The sequence below is a fragment of the Periplaneta americana genome, chromosome 13 (genome assembly GCF_040183065.1).
Source record: "Periplaneta americana isolate PAMFEO1 chromosome 13, P.americana_PAMFEO1_priV1, whole genome shotgun sequence".
Taxonomy (NCBI): domain Eukaryota; kingdom Metazoa; phylum Arthropoda; class Insecta; order Blattodea; family Blattidae; genus Periplaneta; species Periplaneta americana.
Genome location: NC_091129.1, coordinates 103,127,925 through 103,153,995, shown reverse-complemented (window position 1 = coordinate 103,153,995; position 26,071 = coordinate 103,127,925). Strand labels below are relative to the sequence as shown.

The window sequence follows — 26,071 nt, the reverse complement described above, 5'->3', positions numbered from 1 at the left end:
TGCAAGCAAACGTTTCAAGACATCGGGACTTCGGTAGTGATCAACTCTCGAACGTCCAGCAGCCTTGAATCTTCACAGGTTTATACCAGATTGAACTTTTATCTGTTTCGGCAACTGTTCTACATGCATAAACAATCAATTACTGTAGCTTATTAAATACATAAAAGGTCAAAATACAACAGTGTTCATAAGTGAAGATTAAAAATAATGGAGATAATTATTAGTGTTCAGACAACTGTAATAATTATCTCCATTATTTTTAATTTTTAATACTGTAGCTTATTTGAAACATCATCTCTACCTTTCAGTGTAGTAATCCGTTCCCCAATTTTTACCTAATTACTAGGCCCTTATTAAAAGGCTAGGAAATTCTTTTTCGATTGAGATCAAGTATACAATCTCAAGTAAAACAATAGGACCTTCTAAATTGTGAGATGTGCGCAGACGCGAAAGTATTGATTTTTTTCCGAGGGACGAATGTCATTGACCTTGATATAATCTAGAGAATAACATGAACATTAGGTTTGATATAACCTGGAAATTTATTTAGAATTGAAAAACGAGATGACAAATTGAATTTATTTGAATATTATTTACAATTAACGCTAATTATTATAGTAACAGAACATAACCTTCTGCGACAGTATTGGATTTCCAGCCTCTGTGACGTTTCGCTAATTGTCTTTCGATTGCATATCCGAGAATAATCGATACTTGCGGTTTTATAATGGTACAATGGTGATTTCTCATTGGCTGAACAACTGAACTATAATGAATAGGTATACTTTAATGCGGTGCATTAAAGGGCTACTACCAGGTGTATAATTACTACATTTCGGCATGGTCGAGCATAAAATGTTTTATTTAACGCTATGTTTTATGTTTCTTAGAAATTCAAATTTAGATTTCTTATTTATATAACCGTAGGTAACATGTAATAGCAGAATCAGAACATTTTGATAACTGTGATACTGTTTTCTTTTGTCTTTTTGTATCAGTTAAACATCTCTAATGTTATTTATTTCAATTATGTTATTAAAAGTTACGAAATCTTTCCACGTCGACCAAATGCTATTTCGAGAATGACGAGCGAGACTCGAAGTGCACAAGAGTTACGAGACGAGACTCGAAAGACAAATGCAGCGAACACAGCGAGCGAGAACGACAGTTAATTTTGTTCATCTATTCTATAGTATTTACATTATCCCATGTAATTGCGTGAATACGCCTTTGTTTTATTGCTTTGTACTTCATTGTTAGTTATTAATTCATAAAAACAGATTAGACTGTATAAAAATAGTACCTCTGTATATAGTTGCATGAATAATAATGCATATAATTATAAAGTCGTATAGGTACGCTTAAAAAAATCATGATCAATTTTGGATAAATATAATTCAGGAAAATGCCCCTCTGCCAACATCAGCAACAGCAACTACTCTTTCAATTAATTATTAAATACACAGTAAACCAAGCATTCTTTCATCTACATTTCATAACACGAATAACGTTGTCTGTAATTGAGACGTTCCCTGAAACAGTAACTTAACTATAAAATCTTGAATTTGAAATATAAAACATCAAACATTTTAGATCTGGTCCTATTATCAGATATTACCTAAGGTTATATAAATAGAAAAAAAAAACAAGTCTCAAATAAATTTGCATTTTTAAGAAACATATAACATAACGCTAAATAAAGCGTTAATATTTTTTTACTCGAGTTTGTACGCTTGATCTTAAACATACGAAAAGAAAATCCCTAGCCTTTTAATAAGGGCCTAGTAATTATATACAGATTGTGGAACGGATTATTATACACTAAAAGGTAGAGATGATGTTTCAAATAGGGTAATTGATTGTTTATACAAAAATAACAGTTGCCAAAACAGCTAAAAGTTCAGTCTGCTTTGTGAGTATAAACAACTGTGACGATTCAAGGTGCTTGACGTTCGAGATTCGACAATTCCCGAAATATTGAAACGCTCACAAGCAGTCTTTACGTCAACGACGTGATGTAGTCAATATTGTCGTGCGGGTTTTCGGCTTTGCAGGCGCTCTTAGTCTTGCTTTCTCGATTGTTGTTCAACTCTATTCTGCAGACTTGTCCACTACCCTGTGGGCTTCTAGTAGGTATAATTTTACCTTTATGTATACTGTGTGGGTGTAATAAAGTCATCTTCCATACTGAACTTCTAATTCAAGACTCTGAGTTGGGAGAGGAGAAGTCAGGAAAAAGGAATAAAATCAGTGGCGGTTCCTCGGGGGAGGGAAGGGAGGAACGTCCTCCTCACATTTTTCTTCTTCTGAAAGTAAATACCAAATAAAATATGTGCCTTAAAATTCGAGGAAGATTCGATAATTTTTAAGTTCACAGCTATAAGTAAACCTTAGTTGATCGAATTTTAAAAGACGTGCGCTCATGTGCTGTAGAAAACTGTGTGAAGGATGCGAGATTGTTTGTGTGGAGGAAAGCCAATCCTTTCTTCCTTTACTGCAGTTAACACACATAGACAACAGCGCACTAGCGGCCAGAGAAAGAGACAGAGTTTTAAAGCAAGTAAATGAACGGAGAGGGAGGAGATCCTCCTCTGAATCAGCGCATGGGCGGGAAATAGAAACCGACTGGTCGTGCAGCAAGCTCGCTACCGCTGCCATCTAACGATGTTGCATTCAACCAACTAACACATCTTGGAGGAGGCACAATAAAAACAGTTTTAACGCAAAGTTATAAGACACCATATAAACTTTTTTAAAATTATAAATGAAAATATATTATTCATTGCACTTTATATGTACAGGATATTATTCATGATTTGAAACTTTCGAGCATATTTGAAAGTTAAAGTCGGGTTTGTATAAAACAAAGAGAAAGTAGTTCTACATTAATATCGTAGATCATTTTGGCCACTGAAATTCACTTCCATTCATTGTCTACTAGACAGGACAATATCCAAGTTGTCAGTTTTGTACAAATATATTTGAAATTGAAAGTACTCCAAACTACATTATTTTTAACATAAAAAATCAATCGGCCACGGCAGCTTTGAACAATAATGATAGTATGACTTTACAAGAACTGACATTCTTCAAAAGCATGTGATACTGAACATGTAAAATGTACATGTGGCAACACAGACCACGTGGGTGGATGCAGTGTTCTCGCTTTCCTAACATTATTTTGCATTCCCACATCCGTAAAACGGTTCTGGTTACGTGTTAGTAGCTGGTCTCTTCCAACACGTGTGATGCTGTAGTGTTCGCGAAAATGCTGCGAGGTTGTGAATTTCCTTGTAATGGTTAATTTGTGCAATTATTCAACAATGAATGGAAGTGAAAACATATTATATTTTGGACAATTATTTAGGAAACTCAGTTTACAAGAACAGATTATTGCTATACAAAAGGGAAGCCATTCCGAACACTATGTGGTCTTACATGTATGCATGTAGGCTAATTTGTAGCATGTTTCATTCAAGGTGTCATTTTGTGCAGTTAACTTCTTTCCTCCTCTTAAGAAATATGCGGGAGCCGCCACTGAATAAAATAATATTGTAAAGGGTAAATAAAGAAACACGAGAAAAATCACTTTGAATAAATTTTTATCTAAGTAACGATCTAGGGCTTTAAACTACAGAATTCCACTCATAATATGGATTGGTAACAATGAATAGCATGATGTAACATAAAATGTTTAATGACAAAGAATTTCCTGTTGGGATACTATCTATAGTGCATTATACTGTTCTTATATTTAAACATACACAATAATTTAATTTTAATAATATATATTTTTCACAAAAACTTAGCAGCTGTAATCTGCTATTCAAGTGAACTATATACAACATGAGGCTTTCAGAAATCAAAAGGACCAACTCCACTTACAGGTATTCTAGCTATTTAGTTAGAAAGCATCTTAAAGATAGCATTTATCTCATAGCAATTTACTTCTTACTTTGGCTATAGTCCTGCAGATGGCAGCTCTGTTACGTCCACTCATATACAGGGTGTAACGAAAAAAGTGGACAAAACTTTAGGTATGGATTCCTCATATGTATAGAAGAAAAAAAAAAGATTATATCAACATGGGTTGTAAATGCTTGTTTTCTGAGTAGGGTTTGCAAATATGATCATAGAGCACTTCAGGATACGATTGTTTGTTGAAATTATTATGATGCAGTCTGTTTATTATTTCCTTAGATAAACTGTTCAAAATTTCGACCCCCTGCCTGAATATAGGCCGCAGCTCGTCGTCTTATATTGATCCGAACATGCTTGGCCTCCACGCTCACCAGATCTCAACCCACTTCTTTCTGTGGGAGCACTTAAAGTCTTCGATGTGTTAAACTCCTGTGGATAATGAAGGAATTCTCAGTCAACGAATTCTGCAAGGCTGTCAGACAATAAAAAATATGCCAGGAATTTGAGAGCATGTTCGGATATCGATAAGAATACTAGCTGCAGCCTGTATTCAGGTAGGAGGTGAACATTTTGAACAGTTCATCAATATAATTGCAACAAATAAACATACTGTAGTACACTATGATCATACTTTCCGGATTTATGTTGACATAACAATTTTTCTTGCAAACAACAACAACACATGAGGAATCCATACCTTAAGTTTCGTCCACTCTTTTCGTTACACCCTGTATTATCGAACCTTTCAGAATATATTGATAATAGAAATGGAGTTAATCAGACTGGTTCCTGAATGCCTCACATAATGGTGAGATCAATGGTACGAATACCCACATCATATTTTAACCTATATGTACAGCTAGACACAAAAATATATATACAGCAAGTGACTTCATGACTATGGGACACCAAGGGTTTGCTTGGCGGTCTGAATCCAGTCTGCATAATGCGACACTCTAGTGTAGACCCCTGGACGATTCTTCTGGGCACATCCATCGCCCCAAGACACAATACCCATCAATACGAAACGCCCTGAAAAGAGAAGAAATATTAATAATTTAAACCTAACATTACAATTGTAAATTCATATGCAATAACACATTAAATTACGTAAGCACACGTGAAAGGGCAATTATTTCTTTAAGTTTTTTTATTGGGTTATTTTACGACGCTGTATCAACATCTAGGTTATTTAGCGTCTGAATGAAATGAAGGTGATAATGCCGGTGAAATGAGTCCGGGGTCCAGCACCGAAAGTTACCCAGCATTTGCTCGTATTGGGTTGAGGGAAAATCCCGGAAAAAACCTCAACCAGGTAACTTGCCCCGACCGGGATTCGAACCCGGGCCACCTGGTTTCGCGGCCAGACGCACTGACCGTTACTCCACAGGTGTGGACTGTTATTTCTTTAAAAAGTCATCAATTACAAGAAGGAGAAAAAAAGAAAAATATGTGAGATTGTCAAGTCATCGCAACAGAACACGGAAATTAATCAAATTGCTATGCGAACTCCAAGCCCCTTGGCAATTTGTCTCAGTCCATTGCACACTATCTTATTCAACAAACTTGAAGTATTTTGCGTGGAATAAAATTCGAACTCAGTGGTTTAATGGTTATCCTGCTCACCATTGCATGTGGGGTTCACGGGTTCAGATTCTGAAAAGGGAAATCTTTTTTTTTTTATCAGGCTTATTTCTGACTATTCCATTTCGATTGCTTTGCTAACGTTTATTAGATAGATTGATCGACGGATCTACCTGCAGGGGTTGGCATACAATGACGTAGCTCTTAAAGGGAGGCTCCGGCGGACGTTCATTCCCCATCTCAAACGGCTCAAAATGTTCTACCCTACTACCCCACGACATTTGTTTACTAATGACATAGCTCTGAAAGGAGCCTTCCCTATCTCAAATGTTCTGCCCTATCACCCCACGATATTTGTTCACATCTTTTAAAACATGAACGCAGTTACCAGGCACCAAAAGGACCTTCAATTCCAAGCAACTTGCCTACCTGCAGGGGTTAGCACTTTTACAATGACGTAGCTCTGAAAGGAGGCTTCAGCGGACATGCTTTTCCTATATGAAACGGCTCAAAATGTCCTGCCCTACCAACCCGCAAATTTTTTTGCAATTCTTTTTAAGGGGAGAGGTTGGTGAAATTTATAATTTCTTTGTTATTTGTTTAATACTTTCAATTTTTTTCGTACATCACAGTTAAATATGTGAAACCTTAAATTCACTGCATTAATTTTTTTGGCTGAATATGCTAGTATTTTGTTTATGAGAATATTATTTTGTATTATTTTTAGGTAGTGATATCAATGCTATATGTTTTTATTTTAAGCTTTCTTTGAAAATTTAAGGGGAGGTCCAAATTCAATAAAAAAATCTTTGCATAGGTATTTACTCAAATTGATATGACTCAGTCTGTTTTTAAGATATTCACAAAATTCTTTCAGCATTTTACTCACAAAAAAACAATATAGAAATTGTTTACATTACTTTTTAATATTTCAACTGGGTACAATAATACAAGGCTATGAACATGAATAATTATTTTATGGTCAGTGATTTGCATATTGGACATTATTTTAACATATACATAAAATGTAAAAATTCTAATCTATAAAAAAAGTTCACTTATAGATTGCTAAAGATGTGTTCAAAATTTTATGAACTTCCCTTTAGTGATTCCTGAGTTATATTTATTTTTGTAAGTACCGTGTCAGAAAATCAAACTTGCGGGAAATCAACGAACAACAGCGTGCCATTTAAATTCTAGCGTGCAGACTATTTAAAAATAGCTACTAATGATCTCCAATCGTGCAAGATAACCAATAAAATAATACATATTGTGTTCTATACATATCAAAGAAAATTTTTAGATGACAGCACATATATATATTTTTTTCAAATTTCACCATCTTCTCCCCTTAAACACTCTGTATAAGTATAATCAGTGTTGCCAATTCAGCGGTTTTCACGCTAAATCTAGCTTTTTGGATAACTGTCTCGCGGGTAAAATTATATTATCCCGCTTAGCGGGAATACTAGCGGTTTTTAATCTTTAAAGTTTCTGAAATGAAATTCATATTAGCATTATAAGCGGCTTTCATAATTACATTTAATTCATTCAGTGTATGTTTTGTGAAATAATGGATGTGTTAATGTAGTGATAATTCCATATTATATATGTTACCGTTAAAACCCGAAATCAGTCAAAACCAGTTTCAACTAGTAAAAACTAGTTTAAGCAAATAAAGACAGAAAGTGAGTTTTCGTATGATTTAGAATCAGTGTCAGGTTAGGTTTGGTTTGTTTAGGTTTTTGTTTGGTAAAAGCGTAAAAAAACCTAAACAAACCAAACCTGACCTGTCATTGATTCTAGATCTTACGAAAATTCGCTTTCTATCTATATTCTAAAACTAGTTTACTAGTTGAAACTGGTTTTTTCCAATTTTGGGTTTTAACGGTAACATATATCGTGCAATAAGAATTTAAATATGTTGTGTCTGTGATAAAAGTGTTCAAAACTGCTTTATAGCGCCACATTGGCAATGATAATAGTGTGCAATATTCGTTACATTGGCGGGTGGATGCTCTATCTCGACCGTTATTATTATTATTATTATTATTATTATTATTATTATTATTATTATTAAATAATAAGTATACATTAAAATCTAGAGATATTTGTTAGAAAATCACGGGTTTTCGAAAGCCATCTAGCGGGATTATACGAACTGTTGGTAACACTGAGTATAATATAGTTAACAATACTTATTCATCGACAATAGAGATGGGAACGATATATCGGTTTTTACGAAATACCGATATTTTCGTTTCGACATAGCGATATATCGATATCGAAATTTTGATTCAATATATCGTATAATATATCGGTTTTCTCATAAATTTATCGATTTTTTTTTGTGGAATTATCATTATCAACAACAACAAAATCCACACTAGACAACTCCGATAATTCCCGAGAGATGGTACTATTGAAGGTGGACAGTTACATATTGTGCAACATCACTCAATACCTTGTTCTAATTGGCTGGACTGGAATTCGAATTCGAACTGTTTAATATGCAGCACCAAATTCAAAATGCAGCGTATGCGAACGTGAGACAGACAGGAGGTTTATCTACAACTGTTTTAATATTGTTATTAATGTTCTTCAAGGCAGGAGCAACTCCCACCCTCAAAGGGAACCGTCTGACCTCAAAACGAGTATCAAAACTTTTATTTCTATATTCTGAAATGGAAAGAGAAACAAGTATTTAATACCGATGTGACATTTGCTTACATTTATGATTTCTATGCACAACCTAGTACTGACATTCTGTTTTCTTATTATATCTTTTAGTCCATAAAAATTCTGTCGCTATCATCATCAGCATCGTTGTTTGGAATGTTGGAGTGTAACAATAACTTGCAGTGGGAACGTGCTATAGAAGGATTGTATCAAATCAACTGTGAAGTTTGTTAAAACTTGTAACATTCTAAGTACGGTTTACTTACATTTAAAAATAATTATAAGTTCTATTTACTTACATTTAAAAATGATTACGTAGTTAGGTAGAAAAGAGCATGATATATGTCCTGAATTGAATCCTATATAACATTAGAATAATTGAATCGTCTTCCAATATCAAATACTCAACCATGTAGAGTTCACTTAACTCTTTCCCACTATATCATTTAAGCTCCCTTGCCTCCACCATAATTTTGATTTAGGTTAGGACCTACATCATAGTATTGAAAATGTATTGTTTATTGTTACAATTTTACATTTATGCTTTTGACTGTTATGATGTTAATTTAAATGATAAAAAGGAATATTAAAATTGAAGTAATTTTATTGTAATACAGTAAATGTACGCCTGAAAATGCAATTTACGTACGGAATAGCGATATTTCAATAATCGTTCGATATATTGATATATTTTCTGCGATATATATCGTTTATCGAAATTAGGTTCGCAATATATTGCAATATCAATATATCGGTATTTAATTTATTTCCTCCATCACTAATCGACAAACTTCTAAACATGAACATATCTTGCCAGAAATCATGTTAATGTGACTAATCCAACCTATACAAAAATCAAAAAACATGTTAACATTTCATATAAAAAGCAGTTATTACGGTGTGAAGATTATAAGTTGCCAACTGCTTATGGTTATAAGCGAGATGTATTTAAATCTCGTTCTCAATGGCTGCAACTTGACATTAAAGTACAGAGATCTTATTAGTGCTAACTGAAAGCAAATAATTACCGTTTATCTCACAGGCAAGTGGTCCACCTGAGTCACCCCCGCAGGCGTCCACGCCGCCCTCCAACCTTCCCGCACACAGCATGCTGTCCAAGATGGATTGACGTCGCCCGCCGTACACATCGGCTCTGCGGCAGGTGTTCAGATCCAACAGGGGCACAGCTGCAACCTGCAGCACTTGTGACAAGCTGCTGTCCACATCTTCAGCTACAAATGAACAGCACAACTGTACTCCTGCCAGCCAACTCCTACCCCAACGTAAACAAACACTACTGTATCCTTCTGCAGCAAAGAGCGCGATCAGCTGGGGCTAGGCATTCGCTAGGTACAATCAGTGTAAGTATACATTGGCTGGGATGTAGAAAATAGTTCTTATCTTTACTTTGTGTAAGCCATCGACCTGCCTTCTGGAGAACTTTTAATTCTTACTTTCTTAACGATAAGACAGGCTTCAAATAATCAAGTCATATCAACCGTGCGCTTCATTCCCTCTTAGGTTTGATATTAATGGGCTATTCCATATGAAATCGATCAGTAAAACACCTCGCATTTTTTTAATTCTCTAATTTTTCCCTATTTATACAAGGTGCTGAGGAGAGTGCATTTTCAAAAATATACTATCGAAAGTCAAACGGTTTTCGTACTATTGAGCGACAAATTTAGCGTATTTTATAAAAACAAGCCTCTTTCAGCGCTCAGAACTCTGGAACCGTTTACTGCAGAACATTAAACGGGAGCTCATTTTGAAGCTGACATTTGGTAGATTATGTTAAGAAGTAATCCTTATTTTTATTGTATACAGAGCGACAGATAATCTGATTTTACTTATTTTTAGGCTTTTTGCCAATTTGTAAACATATAAGAAATATTGAGAAAAAACCTTGCATTATTAAGATGAATTCGGCATTGTTTGCTTAGTGGCTCGCCAATAAGTTTTGAGGATATTAAATAAATTATATTCACACGCCTGGACTTGAACGGCGCAGTATCGCACGAACAGGCCGAGAGATGAAGATAAGCGAGCATTGGGCGTCATTTTACTCCTGTGTTTATGAAAACTTGTGATAAAGCTAGTCCAGCTATGCGCTACTAGACGAAACATCACGTGTTTATGTCTTCTGGCCTTGTTTGCCTAGGCTAGCTCCCGCCTCACAGTCAGCTGGTTAGTTCACGAGCGTACTATTTATTTTGTTTATTTGATATTTTCAGTACTTTCTTATCAACGGTGCACCAGTAAAAAATATGTGTTTATTTGTACTTTCAATGTGGAATCTAACCATATATTTTAAAAATATTTTTTCGTGGGCAAAGGCGTCTTAATGAAGAAAAATCTAAATTTCTCCATTTCCATAAAAAGTAAGAAAAACTGTTTACATGTAAATATAAACTTCAACTTCTCAGCATCAAAATAAACCATGATTTTGATCACTGGGTGAAAGGGTTTCGGAGCCACAACAGTTTAAAGTTGCGAATTTTATGAAAATACGATAAATTTAAATATTTTCAATTTAAACACTATGAAGTTCTGAAGCCTCAAACTTTGCACAAAGCACTGTATCACAGTTATCAACGGACAGAAAAAGTTTCATTGTATTTAAAAAAATTGCAAGGTCAATTTTCTCTATATTTTGGTCGATTTGAGATGGAATAGCCCTAATAGTTTGTCGACATAGGAAAATCGTGCAATCTCTGATTTCAAGAAACCTTCCTCAAAATATTTTGTACCGATACACAGAAAATAATTTCAAAGGCTTAGCAAAACCCATCACCATTCTGAAGACTTCCACTGCTGAAACATGTGATGCTCTAGAAGCCGTGCAATAAATATCTGAAAACAATTAACGAAGCTGTTGACAATCTAGTCAGTAAAAAGGCAAAATTGAAATTTAAAGGTGTTCTTCAGAAATATCATGCACATTCCAAGCTTGGTGAAGTTCAAAACATTTTAAATTGCAAATGTTCACATAAGAAATCGCAAGAGTATTGAATACTGGTATAAACCAAAAGATACGCACCAATAACATGGCATGATGTAGAAGGAAGCTTTATTTCTCTGAATTTCGGAAAGTAACTTACATTAATTTTATTTTCCATTGTAACAAAGTTTTTTTTATTGGGTTATTTTACGACGCTGTATCAACATCTAGGTTATTTAGCGTCTGAATGATATGAAGGTGATAATGCCGGTGAAATGAGTCCGGGGTCCAGCACCGAAAGTTACCCAGCATTTGCTCGTATTGGGTTGAGGGAAAACCCCGGAAAAAACCTCAACCAGGTAACTTGCCCCGACCGGGATTCGAACCCGGGCCACCTGGTTTCGCAGTCAGACGCGCTGACCGTTACTCCACAGGTGTGGACGTAACAAAGTTGAAATATCTAAGTTATTATGATTTATTCTGAATAATAATTATAGACTGTAAATAATGTTTACAGAAATATTTATGCTCTGCTCCTTATTATTTAAAAGTACACATTTGAATTGTTACACACAATAAACAGCAGCACTGGAAATCAGATAGATTTTTAATTTCTGGTTATAAAGCCAAGCTGGGTAATATGTCTGAAGTTTGCTTGAGTTTCGTAGTGCTTTTCCGACAGCAAAACACTGCCGGATGAACCTGACTGTTGGACAACTGTTATGCAGAATACCGGAAATACGTATCACAAAAAATGTTTTACAGTATAAGCCAAATAAAACCCAATAAGCGATAATGAGCTGAATTCTGAAAGATTACGAAACAAAGACCTAGTATCTGCTTGTAAATGATGATGATGATGTATAGAATTAAAAAAAATATCCTATTAATTAAATTCAATGAAGAAGTGAAAGGAAAAGAATATTATACAGCTCAGCTTAAGTACTCGTACACCACGAAAAGTGTCACATTGTTATAAATTATGAATAATCTCATTCATTTAATTCAGTCAAACCGAAACTATAGGTCTACAGAGCTTCCAAAAGGACATGTGAAAGTGAAAATAAACATTTGAATTATTTTCAGTTCATGTGAACTTTTATTATATTTTAAACGCAAGTGTTTATATTTTTACTGTTAAAATACGTATTTTCAGTGCTGGACTGCTTTGTGAAGCAACTTGTAACATGATAGAGAAGCCAATGTAGAAAAGACTTGGTCGAAGACGGGTCCAAGGCTTTTGTTTATAAAAGACAGAAGTTGTACTGGCAACAATTTAGGATTTACAATTATGGGTTGAATTTTAACTTATCTTGTATCATAAAACATATCTTATAGTGTATACAGAGCTGTTAAGTTATTGAGTTGATACGAAAATGCACTTGTAACTTGTAACAAAAACACATTTCCCAGTGTATATACAGAGTTGTTAATGAGTTAACACGAATATGTACTTCTAACTTGTAATAAAGCACATTTCATAGTGTATACATAACTGTTATTGAGCTCTCACGAAAGTGTACTTGTAATTTGCAAAGCATATTTCCTGATTTATACTGAGCTGTTACTGAGTTAACGTGAAAGTGTACTTTTAAGTATTTTTAACTATTAAATGCATTTCCTAGTATACACATAGCTCACGCGGAAGTGTTCATACATCTTGTAACAAAAACAAATTTTCTAGTGTACACAAAACTGTTACAGAGCTAGTACAAAAGTGTACTTTAACTTATAAAACATATTTACTAGTGTATACAGAGCTGTTATCGAGCAAAAGTATACTTGTATCTTCTAATGAAAACACATACAAACTGTTAACGGAAAGTGTACTGGTACTTATAACTTGTAAAACACATTTCCTTGGTACATAAATCTCTTACTAAGTTGAAGTGAAATTGCAGTTTAAAAGCGAGTGTAAGATAAAACAAAAAAAAATTGTTTATTAAATATGTAAATTGTAGAAATTGTATTTAAATAATACTATATATTTGTGTAAAAAATTATTATAAAGTGTGTACTCGTAATGTAAGGGTTCAATTGATTACTTGTATGTACTTTGTCTGTGATCTATAATATAATAATAAATATAAAAAAAATTGCAGTCTATAACTTTCAATATAAACACGTTTCCTAGTGCATATAAAGCTGCTATTGGGCCGGCACGAAAGTATACTTGTAACTTGTAAAAAAAACACACACTTCCTAGTGCATATAGAACTGCTATTTGGCTGGCATTAAAGTGTAGCCTACTTGCAACTTGTAATAAAACACATTTCCTACTGTATTCAGAGCTGTTATTGAGCTGACACGAAAGTGTACTTGTGTCTTGTAACGAAAGCACATTTCCTAGTGTATACAGAGTAGTTAAAATGTTACCAGTTGGCAAATAAGGACATTTCTCTCGCTATTATTTACTTCCCTGGATGCTGCTGTCATGAATTCTTTCTCCACAGTAGAGAATAAAACACCTAAAGTTGAAAGTTTCTGATATCTGCCGTTCTGGTGTTGAATTTACGTCCACCGAACGGACACACACCGTATGGAAATCAAAAAGTGAGGAAAGTAGCTTCGATTGGGTGAGCAACTGGTGAATGAAGGCGACGACCCGGAGATTATGTAGTGCATGTACGTCTCTATTCACCCATCACTTCAGGCTAGCTGCATTACAATTCAATAACTCGATTTTTATTACAAAGTTTTACAAATTGTAGGTACCGGTATTTAAAATTACGGTCATTAAAGTACACATACATCGCATCGTAGCGTGGTCTAGGACACAATGCCTGGACTTGATTTATGGAATAAGCACTGGTTCCAGTCCTCGTGGGAAAGGAATTTTCTCATGAAATTTCGGCCAGGATATGGGATCTGTGCCCACCCAGCATCGTAATGAATTTGGAGAGCTACGATAGGTAGTGAAATCCGGTTTCGACAGCTGTAACTACTGAGGGGATCATCGTGCAGACAACACGATACCTCCGTTCTGGTTGGATGATCGTTCACCTCTGCTGAACCATGGCTCCGATATATAAATTCGAGAGCGATAAACATAAACATTAAACATCTATCGGCTCGTGATGAGAAATATTCGCAATCGCCAAGAATCATCCAAACAGAAAAATTATAGTGACAATCGTTATTCTCTGTCACAGCGATTTTTCCGGAGCTGTCACAGGTCGGAGCTGTAACGGAAAAACGCTGTCATACCCCACCTGTAGTCTGTAATAGTTCCAAAGTTATAATCAATTAAGAAGAATGGATGCTTGTAACTGAGACTAAGTGTACGGGCTCCATGAAATAAGAGAAATTCGAAAGGTCCACTACGTATTTCAAACATTCTATTACAAAGAACCACATACTGTGTGCAATATTATTATTATTATTATTATTATTATTATTATTATAATTATCATTATTATTAGTATCATTATTATTATCATCATCATTATTGTTACTATTATCACTATTATAATTACTATTATCATTATTATTATCATCATTTTCATTATTATTATCATCATTATCATTATTATTATTATTATTATCATCATTATCATTATCATTATCATTATTATTATTATGATTATTATTATGATTATTATTATTATTATTATTATTATTATTATTATTATTATTATTATTATTATGTTATTCCTTGTTCACTGTAAATCTTGTGCTAACTTTAATCTTGTGCTAACTTTAATCTTGCGCTGAACTGTTATTGGCCCCAAGCTGTTGTACAGCACAATAAATATTAGTGAATAAATAAATAAATTATTATTATTACATACGTCTCTGCGCTCCCCAGCCGGTAACCGAGCACCAGGATCCTGCCGTGCTCTTGGCCTGCAGCTCGGGTAAGCAGATGGGCTTCACGTGAGAATTGAAGCTGATGCCCCCGTCACTTAGGGCCCGAACCTTAATCAGCCCGATGTCGTTGCTGTATGGACCCACTGCAACACAAGATAGAAAAAAATTAATTAACGTTTATATAAATTCTTTGTACATATCACCCAACTTATTGCCATCGAATGGAGCTGATGTTGCTACTCGTACACAGCGAGGCAATAACTCAGGCTTTCCCTGGAATAACAACTTAATGTGCGTTACGTCATATATATAAATCCCACAAGGGTAGCTGCCCTTCAGTAAGGGTTGTCAAAATACACAGCATACTAAACAAATAAAAATAAACATTTGCGTTATTACTATTTACGATGTTTATTTTCAAATGGAAGCTACCCTTGGGAAAGCACTTTTATTCAATAATTATTAGTAATCAAATAGAATATAAGGAAATTACGTAAAATCTGAACAGAATATTTCATTACGTCTATAGCAATAATTTTCAAAATATTTAAAGGAATTCCAAAAGACTTAAAACGTTCAACTGAGAATTTTGGAATTGTTCCCCTTGGTCCGAACAATAGGCCAACAATCTGTCCTTGTATATGTTAATAATCTCTAAAGTGTTGAATTGTAGGGTCATAGATGGTCTTTTTTTCTTCGTGTACTGCTACACGTTGTTCAACTGCAGTTTCAAAGCGCACGGTGGGATCGATGATAATTGCTCTGTCATTTCTTCTATCAATGGCAATGATGTCAACTCGCCGAGAACTTCCATTTTTTGCAAGGCAGTGGACTTCTTGGTGAACCTCGTAGAAGGAAGGAAGACTTTTAGCAATAAGTACTCGTATTGCATGGTGTCTAGTATTCCGGATGAGAGTTCCATGTTGGCAGAATCCCAGGATGTGGGGTAAGGTTTCTATTTCATTGCAAGTTTCCAGCATATATTGAATCCTTAATAACACATCTTCCTCATGACAAAATATTATTCCTCTCCAACAAACACCACGACTTCTAAAAAAAAAACATTTGAATGTCATTCTGCCTAATGCTGTTCCAGAGGTACCGCAGTTATACGCGAGACATACTGTAGCTTTTTTTTTTCTGAAATAAAAAACAGTATGCTTACTTCCAGCAGGATAACTCTACTGCACATACAGCTTCTATATCGTTAGAAGCATTGGACAAAGTGTTTTGTGATTACATAATTAGTCGTGGATGTTCTCCGGATTTAAATTTTGTGATTTTTATCTTTGGGTGAACTTAGAAATATATGTCAACAATCCACACATTCTTGAACAGCTGGAGAATAAAATCAGACAAGTGCTGAGTGAAATTACAATTAAGGAGTTGCAGAAGGTTTCAGAATTTTCTATACAGCTGTGATTCTTGCATCCAGAATGGTGGACATCATTTTCAACATATGCTTTGATAAAAGGTAAGATCAACATAATGTTTTCTTATTACCACTTGCCAGTGCATAATTTGTACTGGACTCTAGGCCTAAATCACTGCCTTTCACCGCCGATTTGTTTTCCTTCCGTGTGAGAGAGTGGTCGGATCTCCTCACTAAACACCTGAACTACTACCGTTTATAATGGCGGTAAGTTGTGCATGCCACACACTGTATAACCACAGTCTAGTATATACAGTCACGAAGCTCAATACTTAGTAAATATGCATCCATAGATAGTTGCTAACCACTAGGATCGCTACTATCGCCTCATTACAGACAATGTGAAATAGTACCTGCACAGTCTTTTGTTCCTAGTGCCCTAAAAAACTCAAGGTTCGGGACTGTATATACTGGACTGTGGTATAACCACAGTCTAGTATATACAGTCACGAAGCTTAATACTTACTAAATATGCAAACATAGAAAGTTGAAATATGCATCCATAGATAGTTGCTCACCACCAGGATCGCTACTATCGCCTCATCACAGACTCTTTCCCTAGCAGACCATAAAATGTATTGTACTTTCGATATCGTGTTCTTTTGAAAAAATTAGCACCTTCCTTCCACTATTGAAATATGAAATACATAAGGTTTATATATTACTTACAAATGGCTTTTAAGGAACCCGAAGGTTCATTGCCGCCCTCACATAAGCCCGCCAGCGATCCCTATCCTGTGCAAGATTAATCCAGTCTCTATCATCATACCCCACCTCCCTCAAATCCATTTTAATATTATCCTCCCAAAGGTTTATATATTATTTTCATAAACTCACCTTCCTGGATCTTTCGGAAGAAGGATAACTCTAACCTATTTTTCTTACAATTTATAGTACTACAAACGTCTCCTTGACCCATATTATTATTCAAATTATTGTATTTTAGCCATTTACAGTTATTACAACCGATAACGAACATTTCACAGTTTACATAGCTTTTCACAAAAATGCGAAATACGCCACAGTCAATGCTTTTTCGATCTAGACCAGGCCGTAATGTTTGTTCGGGTTTTCTTTTTCAGTGTATGGAGCTCAGTGAAATATTATAACTTTATTGCTTACCGGTATCATTGTTAAGCTTTATTTAGTGTAATGTGTCTATAAGTTCCGTTTACTTCTTGTTGCATAATAGCCTATGTTGCAGAAATAATGACAAAACTGTGTTATTTTAATGTGAAGAGAATTTTACATGTTGACATAATCTGTTCGCGTCGACATTTCAAGTTTAGAATGGAAGCTATTTTGAGGTTTAATAAAAAAGAATTTATTCAATTTAGCACATCTACCTTCCTTAATTTTAGACAAAACATTTACCATACCACTCCTATGAAATTAGTGTACGTACAATTGTGTTACTTGGTCTCTTAAGTAGTAGATAAATACAATAATTCAGTACTCAATTGTAGTATTAAAATACAGACAAATTGAATGTCCGGGGTATCATACATGACATTATGCTTAATTATAATGTATGATTGGGAATTTAGGAATATAAGTTAAATATAGTAAACATAACATATAATTTTCATATGAATGGCAAGGCATTGAAGATGACTGAATTTAGACAGAAGGGGCAACTGGTACAGTAAACATAACCTATAATTTCAACATATCTAAACATCCGTGCGGTGCAATTGAAAATTATTGAATCGTGCATAAATGAATGTACAAGAATTTCGGAATATTTAATCGAAATAAGGGCAGGTATTACACATACGAACAACGTAATTTTCACACCAAAAATAATATTACACCTTAACTCGCAAGGAATTATGTCTGAAGTGTCCCCTAATCATTGTTTTAAATTTTACTAATGCTATTACACTACATTTTTATTCTTTATGCATTCCAATTAATTTATATGGTTGAAACGCCGCCCTTCGTGATCGGGTTAAGCGAGTCACATGGTCTGTCTTACGGCCTGTATTAGGTCACGATGGCAGTGACACAGTCTATTGTTCCTAGTACTCACAGCGCTCCAAGCGGCTAGCAACTATCGCGAGACATGCAACTCGTTGGCAAAAAAATCATCCCAAGCTTCGTGACTGTATATAGTAGACTGTGGTATAAAGGTAAAAGGGACTCGTAGTCATCTCATTGCTTGGTGGCTAGCACTCACGCTTCCTGAAATCGGGGTGCACAAGGACGCGCTCGACCCTGAAGCTCTGCTCGTGCTTGTCCGCCACCTGCAGGTGGTAGTCGCCCACAACCACCCTTAGCTGATCGATGTCCTCGTTCTGCAGACAGTGGGCCGCGGTGAGCACCAGCCGGGGACCCACGACGGCGCCTCCGCAGTGGTGTTCGAAGCGCCGCTGGGTCGGTCTGTACTGCTTGATCTCCACCTGCAAATCAATCAGTCACAAAGTTCCAGCTTCCCATATGGTCCTAAACAGCATTATGTCCATGCTGTCAAAGCATATCCTTGCAAAAATAGCGGTTATATGCCTGCACATTTCATAGGCTATAGTCTATAACGACTTTATAAAATACCCCGTTTGTTGCGCTAAAGTCCTGCATAATACGCTATTTTTGTGAAATATGTTCTATGTAATTTTAAGTAATGTACTGTAACAGGAATGAAACATTTTGGCCATTGAATGGAAATTTTTTCTGGTCAGTTTGTTGTCTTTTAATGTATTGAAGTGTCTGTGAGTGTGATTATAATGAGTGTCATACGAAAAGCGCTTTCTGTGTCGGAAAAATCGGAAATCTTACGAAAGTACGATGAAAACTGTTACTCTTAATCAGAAACAATTCTCTGATTCATTAGGAATCTCATAATCGACGTTAAAGGAGAGAACAAAGAAACGAATTCAGTCACTGCAGCTGCGACGCCGGGAAGATGTAGCGCAGGAAAGTGAAGTGTGGTAAACATGAGGACTTGGAGAACAAGCACACGACAAACAACTATAAATGACATTTCTTCTAAAGAATTAAGTACAATACATATTGTAAATGTTTTCGACGTAGAGGAAACTCGGCTAATTCCGCAGTACGGGTAATTCTGCAGTAGTGCATATATGATTTTATTGCGGCTTTACAATAGCGTGATCGTAAGTTTTGAGAGGCTGTCAACGGGAGGCATGTCCTCTGCAGTGCTATAGAAAAAAATCAAAGATATTGGTCGACATCTCTGTCGGCAATACAGTGAAACATCGAAAGTTGGGCTGTTTTTCGTGTTTTGCTATACAGCTCTGAAGAAAGTGAGCATTGTTACATAGAAATTGTTCCTTTTATGTTACTTTCATAATGTATTTCATAATTATTTGCGACTGCGGAATTAACCAAGTCCTATTACGGATTTATCTGCACTGTTGCGGCATTACTCGAGTTGTTCTTTTTCAACTGTAATGTATGTACAACTGAATATATTTGCATTTTAATAGGTTTCTTTATCTCATTTGGTAATGAAAGGTTTCGTCCATGTCTACATACCTTGATAATATTTTTCAATAAACATTTTAATAAAAAATATAATAGATTTACTTCTTAATATTGCGGAATTAGCCGAGTCTCCCCTACAGCACAATAATTACATAATGGAGTAATACTATATTACCTTTCATGAATCATATATTTCAATAAAGAAAAATGCTAATAGATACTGTATATAAATCAAAATTAGAATACTCGCCTAATACGCGGTCCCGGTTAATATGCGTTTTACACGCGGTCCCTTGAACAGCGTCTTATCAGGGTTTTACTGTAGTAACCCATAAAATTGGAACCACTGGCGGTAGAAATGTGATTTTTGTTTCCGTGTGTTCAGAAAACATTAAACATTCATTATCTATTCATGCAGGGTCCCTAGAATATACCAATTTTCCGAGCGCACTTGTTATTTGATTTTGAGATCTTCTAATCTGCCAGTAAGCGGCGAGTCTGCGTGCCCACATGTTGCAACGCAGCACTGCTGCTATTGGCTATCGCCGATAAGCGGACACACCTGCAAACGTCAGGAGGTTTGAGCGCGACTGTAAGTTAGTGTGGTTTAAAAAGGGCGCGTCAGCGGCTATTGCTATTATTTGCGCCTTTATCTAAAATTCTTTCAAAAAAACATACAATACCATAACCTGAAAGCGAACACGAACTTTAAAGAGATACACATATGCTTTATGAACAAGGTGATTAGTAAAATACCATTTATTATTATTATTATTATTATTATTATTATTATTATTACTATTATTATTATTACTATTATTATTATTATTATTACTATTATTATTATTACTATTATTATTATCATTATTATCATTATTATCATTATTATTATTATTATTATTATTATTATTATTATTATTATTAGAGAACTGATTGTTATACACAACTTATTTCATTCTGTTCATTAGACACAGTTAAATCTTAAGGCAATTTGTATTTATTTATCCTAATTCCTGCATAGACGTTACATGCAATCAAACAGATTTTGAAATCCCGTTACTCTTTTCTTATTAAATATGCCCTCAATTTAAACCTTGCCATAATTGTCAGTATGCACTAATATTGCTTGAATGTGTTGTGATACTCACCTGCCAGGGGTAGGCACCGTAGGGGGCTATAGAGCCTCCTACAATCTTGGCAGACGGCTGACCAGCGCGCGTGGGTTCATGGGAGACGTCTCGTGTTCCACACGCAGTCGGGACGTATTCGTTCAAAGGGAACTTGGGGTAGCCTCCACTTCTGGCTTGTCTATGGAAAGCTGGAACACAGTAGCGCTGTTTCAAAATACAAGACACTATCAATTTTTAAGAGACTTACTAATAACAATCAGAAAAAAATCACGAGAGCTGCGATATTCATACTTTGTAAGATCACACTTCCGGGCTTCAAACACACTCAAGGACACTATTAACAATCAGAAAAAAAAAAACATCATGAGAACTGTGATATTCATACTCTGTAAGATCACACTTCCGGGCTTCAAACACACTCAAGGATACTAATAACAATCAGAAAAAAAACATCATGAGAACTGTGATATTCATACTCTGTAAGATCACACTTCCGGTCTTCAAAAACACTCAAGGACATTAATAACAATCAGAAAAAAAAAAAACATCATGAGAGCTGTGATATTCATACGCTGTAAGATCACACTTCCGGGCTCAAGGATACTAATAACAATCAGAAAAAAAAAAAACATCATGAGAGCTGTGATATTCATACGCTGTAAGATCACAATTCCGGGCTTCAAACACACTCAAGGATACTAATAACAATCAGAAGAAAAACATCATGAGAGCTGTGATATTCATACTCTGTAAGATCACACTTCCGGGCTTCAAACATACTCAAGGATACTAATAACAATCAGAAAAAAAAAAACATCATGAGAGCTGTGATATTCATACTCTATAAGATCACACTTCCGGGCTTCAAACATACTCAAGGATACTAATAACAATCAGAAAAAAACATCATGAGAGCTGTGATATTCATACTCTGTAAGATCACACTTCTGGGCTTCAAGCATACTCAAGGATAATAAACTTTTAAAGGCTTCACAATGTCTGGAAGTAAGATTCATTATCCGAAAAGTTATAATGACCTGACAGTTCCCCTACCCTTAATCAGGAACAGAAAAAGGTCCAACGAAAGGCACTTCTGAATCAAAATACAAAATTCAGGCGATTCTAATGGACAGAAACTACCGGACATATCAACTGTTGGAAATTACGTTATAATATTCCTTTAGTTTCCACGTGTTTGAGATGCTGGCAATGTTGTTAATGAGGAAATAATAACAAGAAGTCAACAACTCACGAGAGAAATGAAGTCCTGCCTCCAGTGGAGACGACTTCACCAGGCGGGCGAGCAGGAAGCAAATCACAGGAACTGTTGTAAGCGACACCATGTTATATAGCGCTCTTTAGTCAATATTATCTCCACTTATTGACTTCTGGTCAAATTTCTGTAAAATAAGAACACAGTTATATCACAGTCTAGTACATACAATCATGAAGCTCAATAAGTAGGGAATATGCATCCAATGATAGTTGAACTTCAGTTGCTAGCCACTAGGATCGCTATTATCGCACAGTCTAGTGTTCCTAGTACTCTCAGTTGCTAACCGTTTGGAGCATTGTATCGCGAGAAATGCAAAACATCGCCTCAAGCTTCGTGACTGTATCTACTAGATTGTGGTTATATTCTGTATAATATTCATGGTCAGATTTACAGTAGGATACAATTTCATAATATTATAGATATCCTAATTTCCTACTGGTTGACAATTATATGAAGAGGAGATCTAGCGATCTTGTGCGTGAAAATCCGATGCAGGATTGATTAAACATGGAATAGTTCTAAATAAAAAATAAAGAACAAATTTGTAAGACTTTTTTATTTGATAGCCCATACGCTCTTCTGCCCCACTCTGCAGCCTTCCTTCACATTTGCTATTTTCTCATTTATCTTCTAGCGACATCTTGGTCTGTATAGACTTCCCGCAGAGGTATCTCCACTATTAAATTAGGCACTGGGTCGGAGAGACTTTTACTTTTTGTTAATTTATTTTAAAATTTATTTATCATTAAAATTGCGTTTTTTCATTTGTTCCCACCTACGTCTTATTGACAACAAGTGCATCTAAATTACATGTTTTATGAGTAGGATAAAAAGTTAAAACTAATCATAATGTGTGGAAACTGGAAATATGAAGTGGGGTAAACTTGATCATAAAACAAAACAAACATTAAATTAATCATGATAGCGTCCCCATTTGTGACTTAAAATAATAAAAAAATACTTGAGAAATGGAGAAAAAATTAACTTTAACAGTATGTTCAGTCAACTTGATATCATGGTTTAAATCATTTTTATGGTCATGTTTACACCAGAGATCAAATTTACTCCAATTTACGGTATGGAAAGTTTCTGAAATTAGGATTTTCAGCTTTAGGGAATGGAATGTGTAGCTGAAAACGATTTTTCACTCTGTTTGCTTGCTGACAATATTAACATTTTCCAGTCGACCTGGTTGGCGAGTTGGTATAGCATATAAGTGTGCTTAAATGCGACAGGCTCATGTCAGTAAATTTACTGGCATGTAAAAGAACTCCTGCGGGACAAAATTCCGGCACATCCGGCGATGCTGATATAACCTCTGCAGTTGCGAGCGTCGTTAAATAAAACATAACATTTAACATTTTCCCTGTGTTTTGTAGAATTACAATGGCGTTCTAATTCTTGACGTTTTAATTCATTAAATTCTATCTTGTACAACTTACATGGTATTTTTTCTTCTTTAACTATGAAATGTTTACTTTCAACCCAAATTCCTCATAAGCACATTCAATTCGGAAATATGTGATGTTGCTTGTTCCATCTTAAGAAAACTGCACTACACGTAAGATACGTAACTTTACTCGGTAACTACCATACTGTCCACTAGAAATGTACTATTATTGAAACGAATATTGTACACTCACTGACTATGCCTGCTTCCCCCTGTCGTCATGTATCCTAACTTTCGTCATGTTTATGCTGATACCTTGTTTACGAAAGAATTGTTCCCTCTAGTATTTATTGAGAAATTCCAGCATTTATTATCCTCTAGATCCACCGGCGTAGCTCAGAGAAAAAAGGGCTGGTCTCCTAATCTGGCGCTGCGCTAGGGATGTGGATTCAAATCTTTTTTGGGTTGATTACTCAGGTCTTTCCTAATTGTAAGGCGAACATCAGGTAATTCCATGGTGAATCTTCAGTTTAATCTTGCCAAATATCGCTATAACCAATTCCATCGATGTAAAATAACCTAGCAATTGATACAGCATCGCCATATCTTTAGTAAGCTGTTTTATCAAGCTCAGTCATAACTTATACGTATTGTTGGATGCCAACAGAATAAGAAAGTTTATAGTATCTTGGTTTCCTCTCTCATGATCGAGCATTCCACACCGCTGATTTACATTACTACTGTGTAATGAACCCAAATACTTCGGGAATTGGTTTGTACATATTACAGTAAGTCCCTAAACGTTATTGAAAAAGGAATCAGTATTGGGCCATCTAACATCGTAGGAGATGACTAAGAATCCTGCCAGAATTTCCACTTTAGGACCTAAACATCTGAGTGTTGGTGTGACAGTTCCGAAGACTTTGGATTATAACGCATTTAAGGATACATATTCAGTTATCAGATTCCTGTACAGTTTTGTGTTTATATTCTTGAAAGAAGATTTCATTTAACAAGCTGCTTTCAAATATGAACAATTATTATTGTTTTCCACGTGCTGTTTGAAAACGATAGTCACTGTTACTTACTTTTTTTGGTTGATTTTCTGAAGCACTTAAAATCCAAGAGAAAACCATTGATTAACGTAGTTCCAGTTGCGAAATCTGAAACAAGACAAAAGGCAGTGTTACTAAACGGATAAACGCATGTCAGGTGTCTTAAACTTTACCTTGCAATGCACAAGTGTAACTGAACTGAGGGCCTACTAAGATTTTAATTCCTCTAAACCAGTGGTTCCCAAAGAGTGGGCCGCGACCTCTATAGAGATCGTAGGGAGGTCGTGTGAAGAGCTGAGGGGGAGTAGCGAGATGATTATTTATAAAATGAAACAAAAAAAAACGCCTTATTAAACCTCCTGTTACCAAGCTTTATTACAACTTCAAGGAAGGGTAATACAATTACCCCTATCAAAATCGTATAGACCTACCAATCTTTATTAAGAATTTGGAATATTTAACAAATTATGTATTATTGACTGTAAACCAGATAATGTAAAGATGTAAAATAATCGTCCTATTTTAAAAATACAGAATGGTTCAAAAGTCCCGTTCCATATTGTTGAAAACGTATACAAAAAAAACTTTAGATAGGGTAAAGGTTGGTAAATTGTGATACGAGTAATACTGTGATAGTTATTTTTGAGAATTTAATACAATTTTACTGAGCGAGAAAAGGGCCGGTTTTGTGAAGAAACTTATCCACGAACATTCCCTTAATACGTTGATGCAAAAAAAAAAAAAAACGATCTTCCTCTGCCTCAGTAAAATTGTAAGTTAATAAATTCTCAAAAAGAACTATCACAATATTAGGCTACTCATATCACAATATTACCAAACTTTACCCTATGTTACTGGTGACACTGTAAGTTATCAGATAACATATCGATATACAGTAAATTTAAACTTGTCTCACTTCCATTTCAAGACAAACTCCTCATAGTGGATTACATAGCTATAAGTTATGAATGTCATAGTACTATGACATAAATTGGAAGTCATTTCAGTTATTTGTTAAATTTAAATATTGGAATACAATCTATACAACCATGGACATCTTCAAAAGATTTGTTTATATGTATAAAAATCCATAACAACCTCTAAAATAAATAAATACATAAAAATGTAAACCCAATAAAACAAAATTTAGTTCCTTGTTAAAATTCAAATATTCTAACACCCTCTATACTGCAATGGTCATCTCGAAAAAAAAAAAAAAAAGGATCAACTAATAATTATTTCTAACAAAATCGTTTTTAGAATAACCATAATACACAGAAATAAAAAAAAATTGGAAATCAAAGAACATGATAATATAAATAACAATATGAATAATTACACAAATAACACAAAAAGAAAATAATTTGAAACCAGACCAACTCATAAATGAAGAAAATTTAAAGGTTCAG

General features: G+C 35.0%; 1 protein-coding gene across 1 annotated transcript in view; it reads right to left on the bottom strand.

The window, feature by feature from the left end:
* Window positions 1-4,268: 4,268 nt before the first annotated feature.
* LOC138712191 (serine protease 33-like) overlaps window positions 4,269-26,071 on the bottom strand; it is an 83,996-nt gene continuing 62,193 nt past the window's right edge. Inside the window, exons 2-8 of the mRNA XM_069843698.1 lie at window positions 24,696-24,770; window positions 22,194-22,341; window positions 20,960-21,129; window positions 18,547-18,769; window positions 14,917-15,078; window positions 9,213-9,416; window positions 4,269-4,953 (exon numbers count right to left, since the gene is read on the bottom strand). Of these exons, the coding sequence (XP_069699799.1) occupies window positions 4,820-4,953; window positions 9,213-9,416; window positions 14,917-15,078; window positions 18,547-18,769; window positions 20,960-21,129; window positions 22,194-22,284 (984 nt within the window). The 5' untranslated portion in view covers window positions 22,285-22,341; window positions 24,696-24,770 and the 3' untranslated portion in view covers window positions 4,269-4,819. The remainder of the gene's footprint in view (window positions 4,954-9,212; window positions 9,417-14,916; window positions 15,079-18,546; window positions 18,770-20,959; window positions 21,130-22,193; window positions 22,342-24,695; window positions 24,771-26,071) is intronic.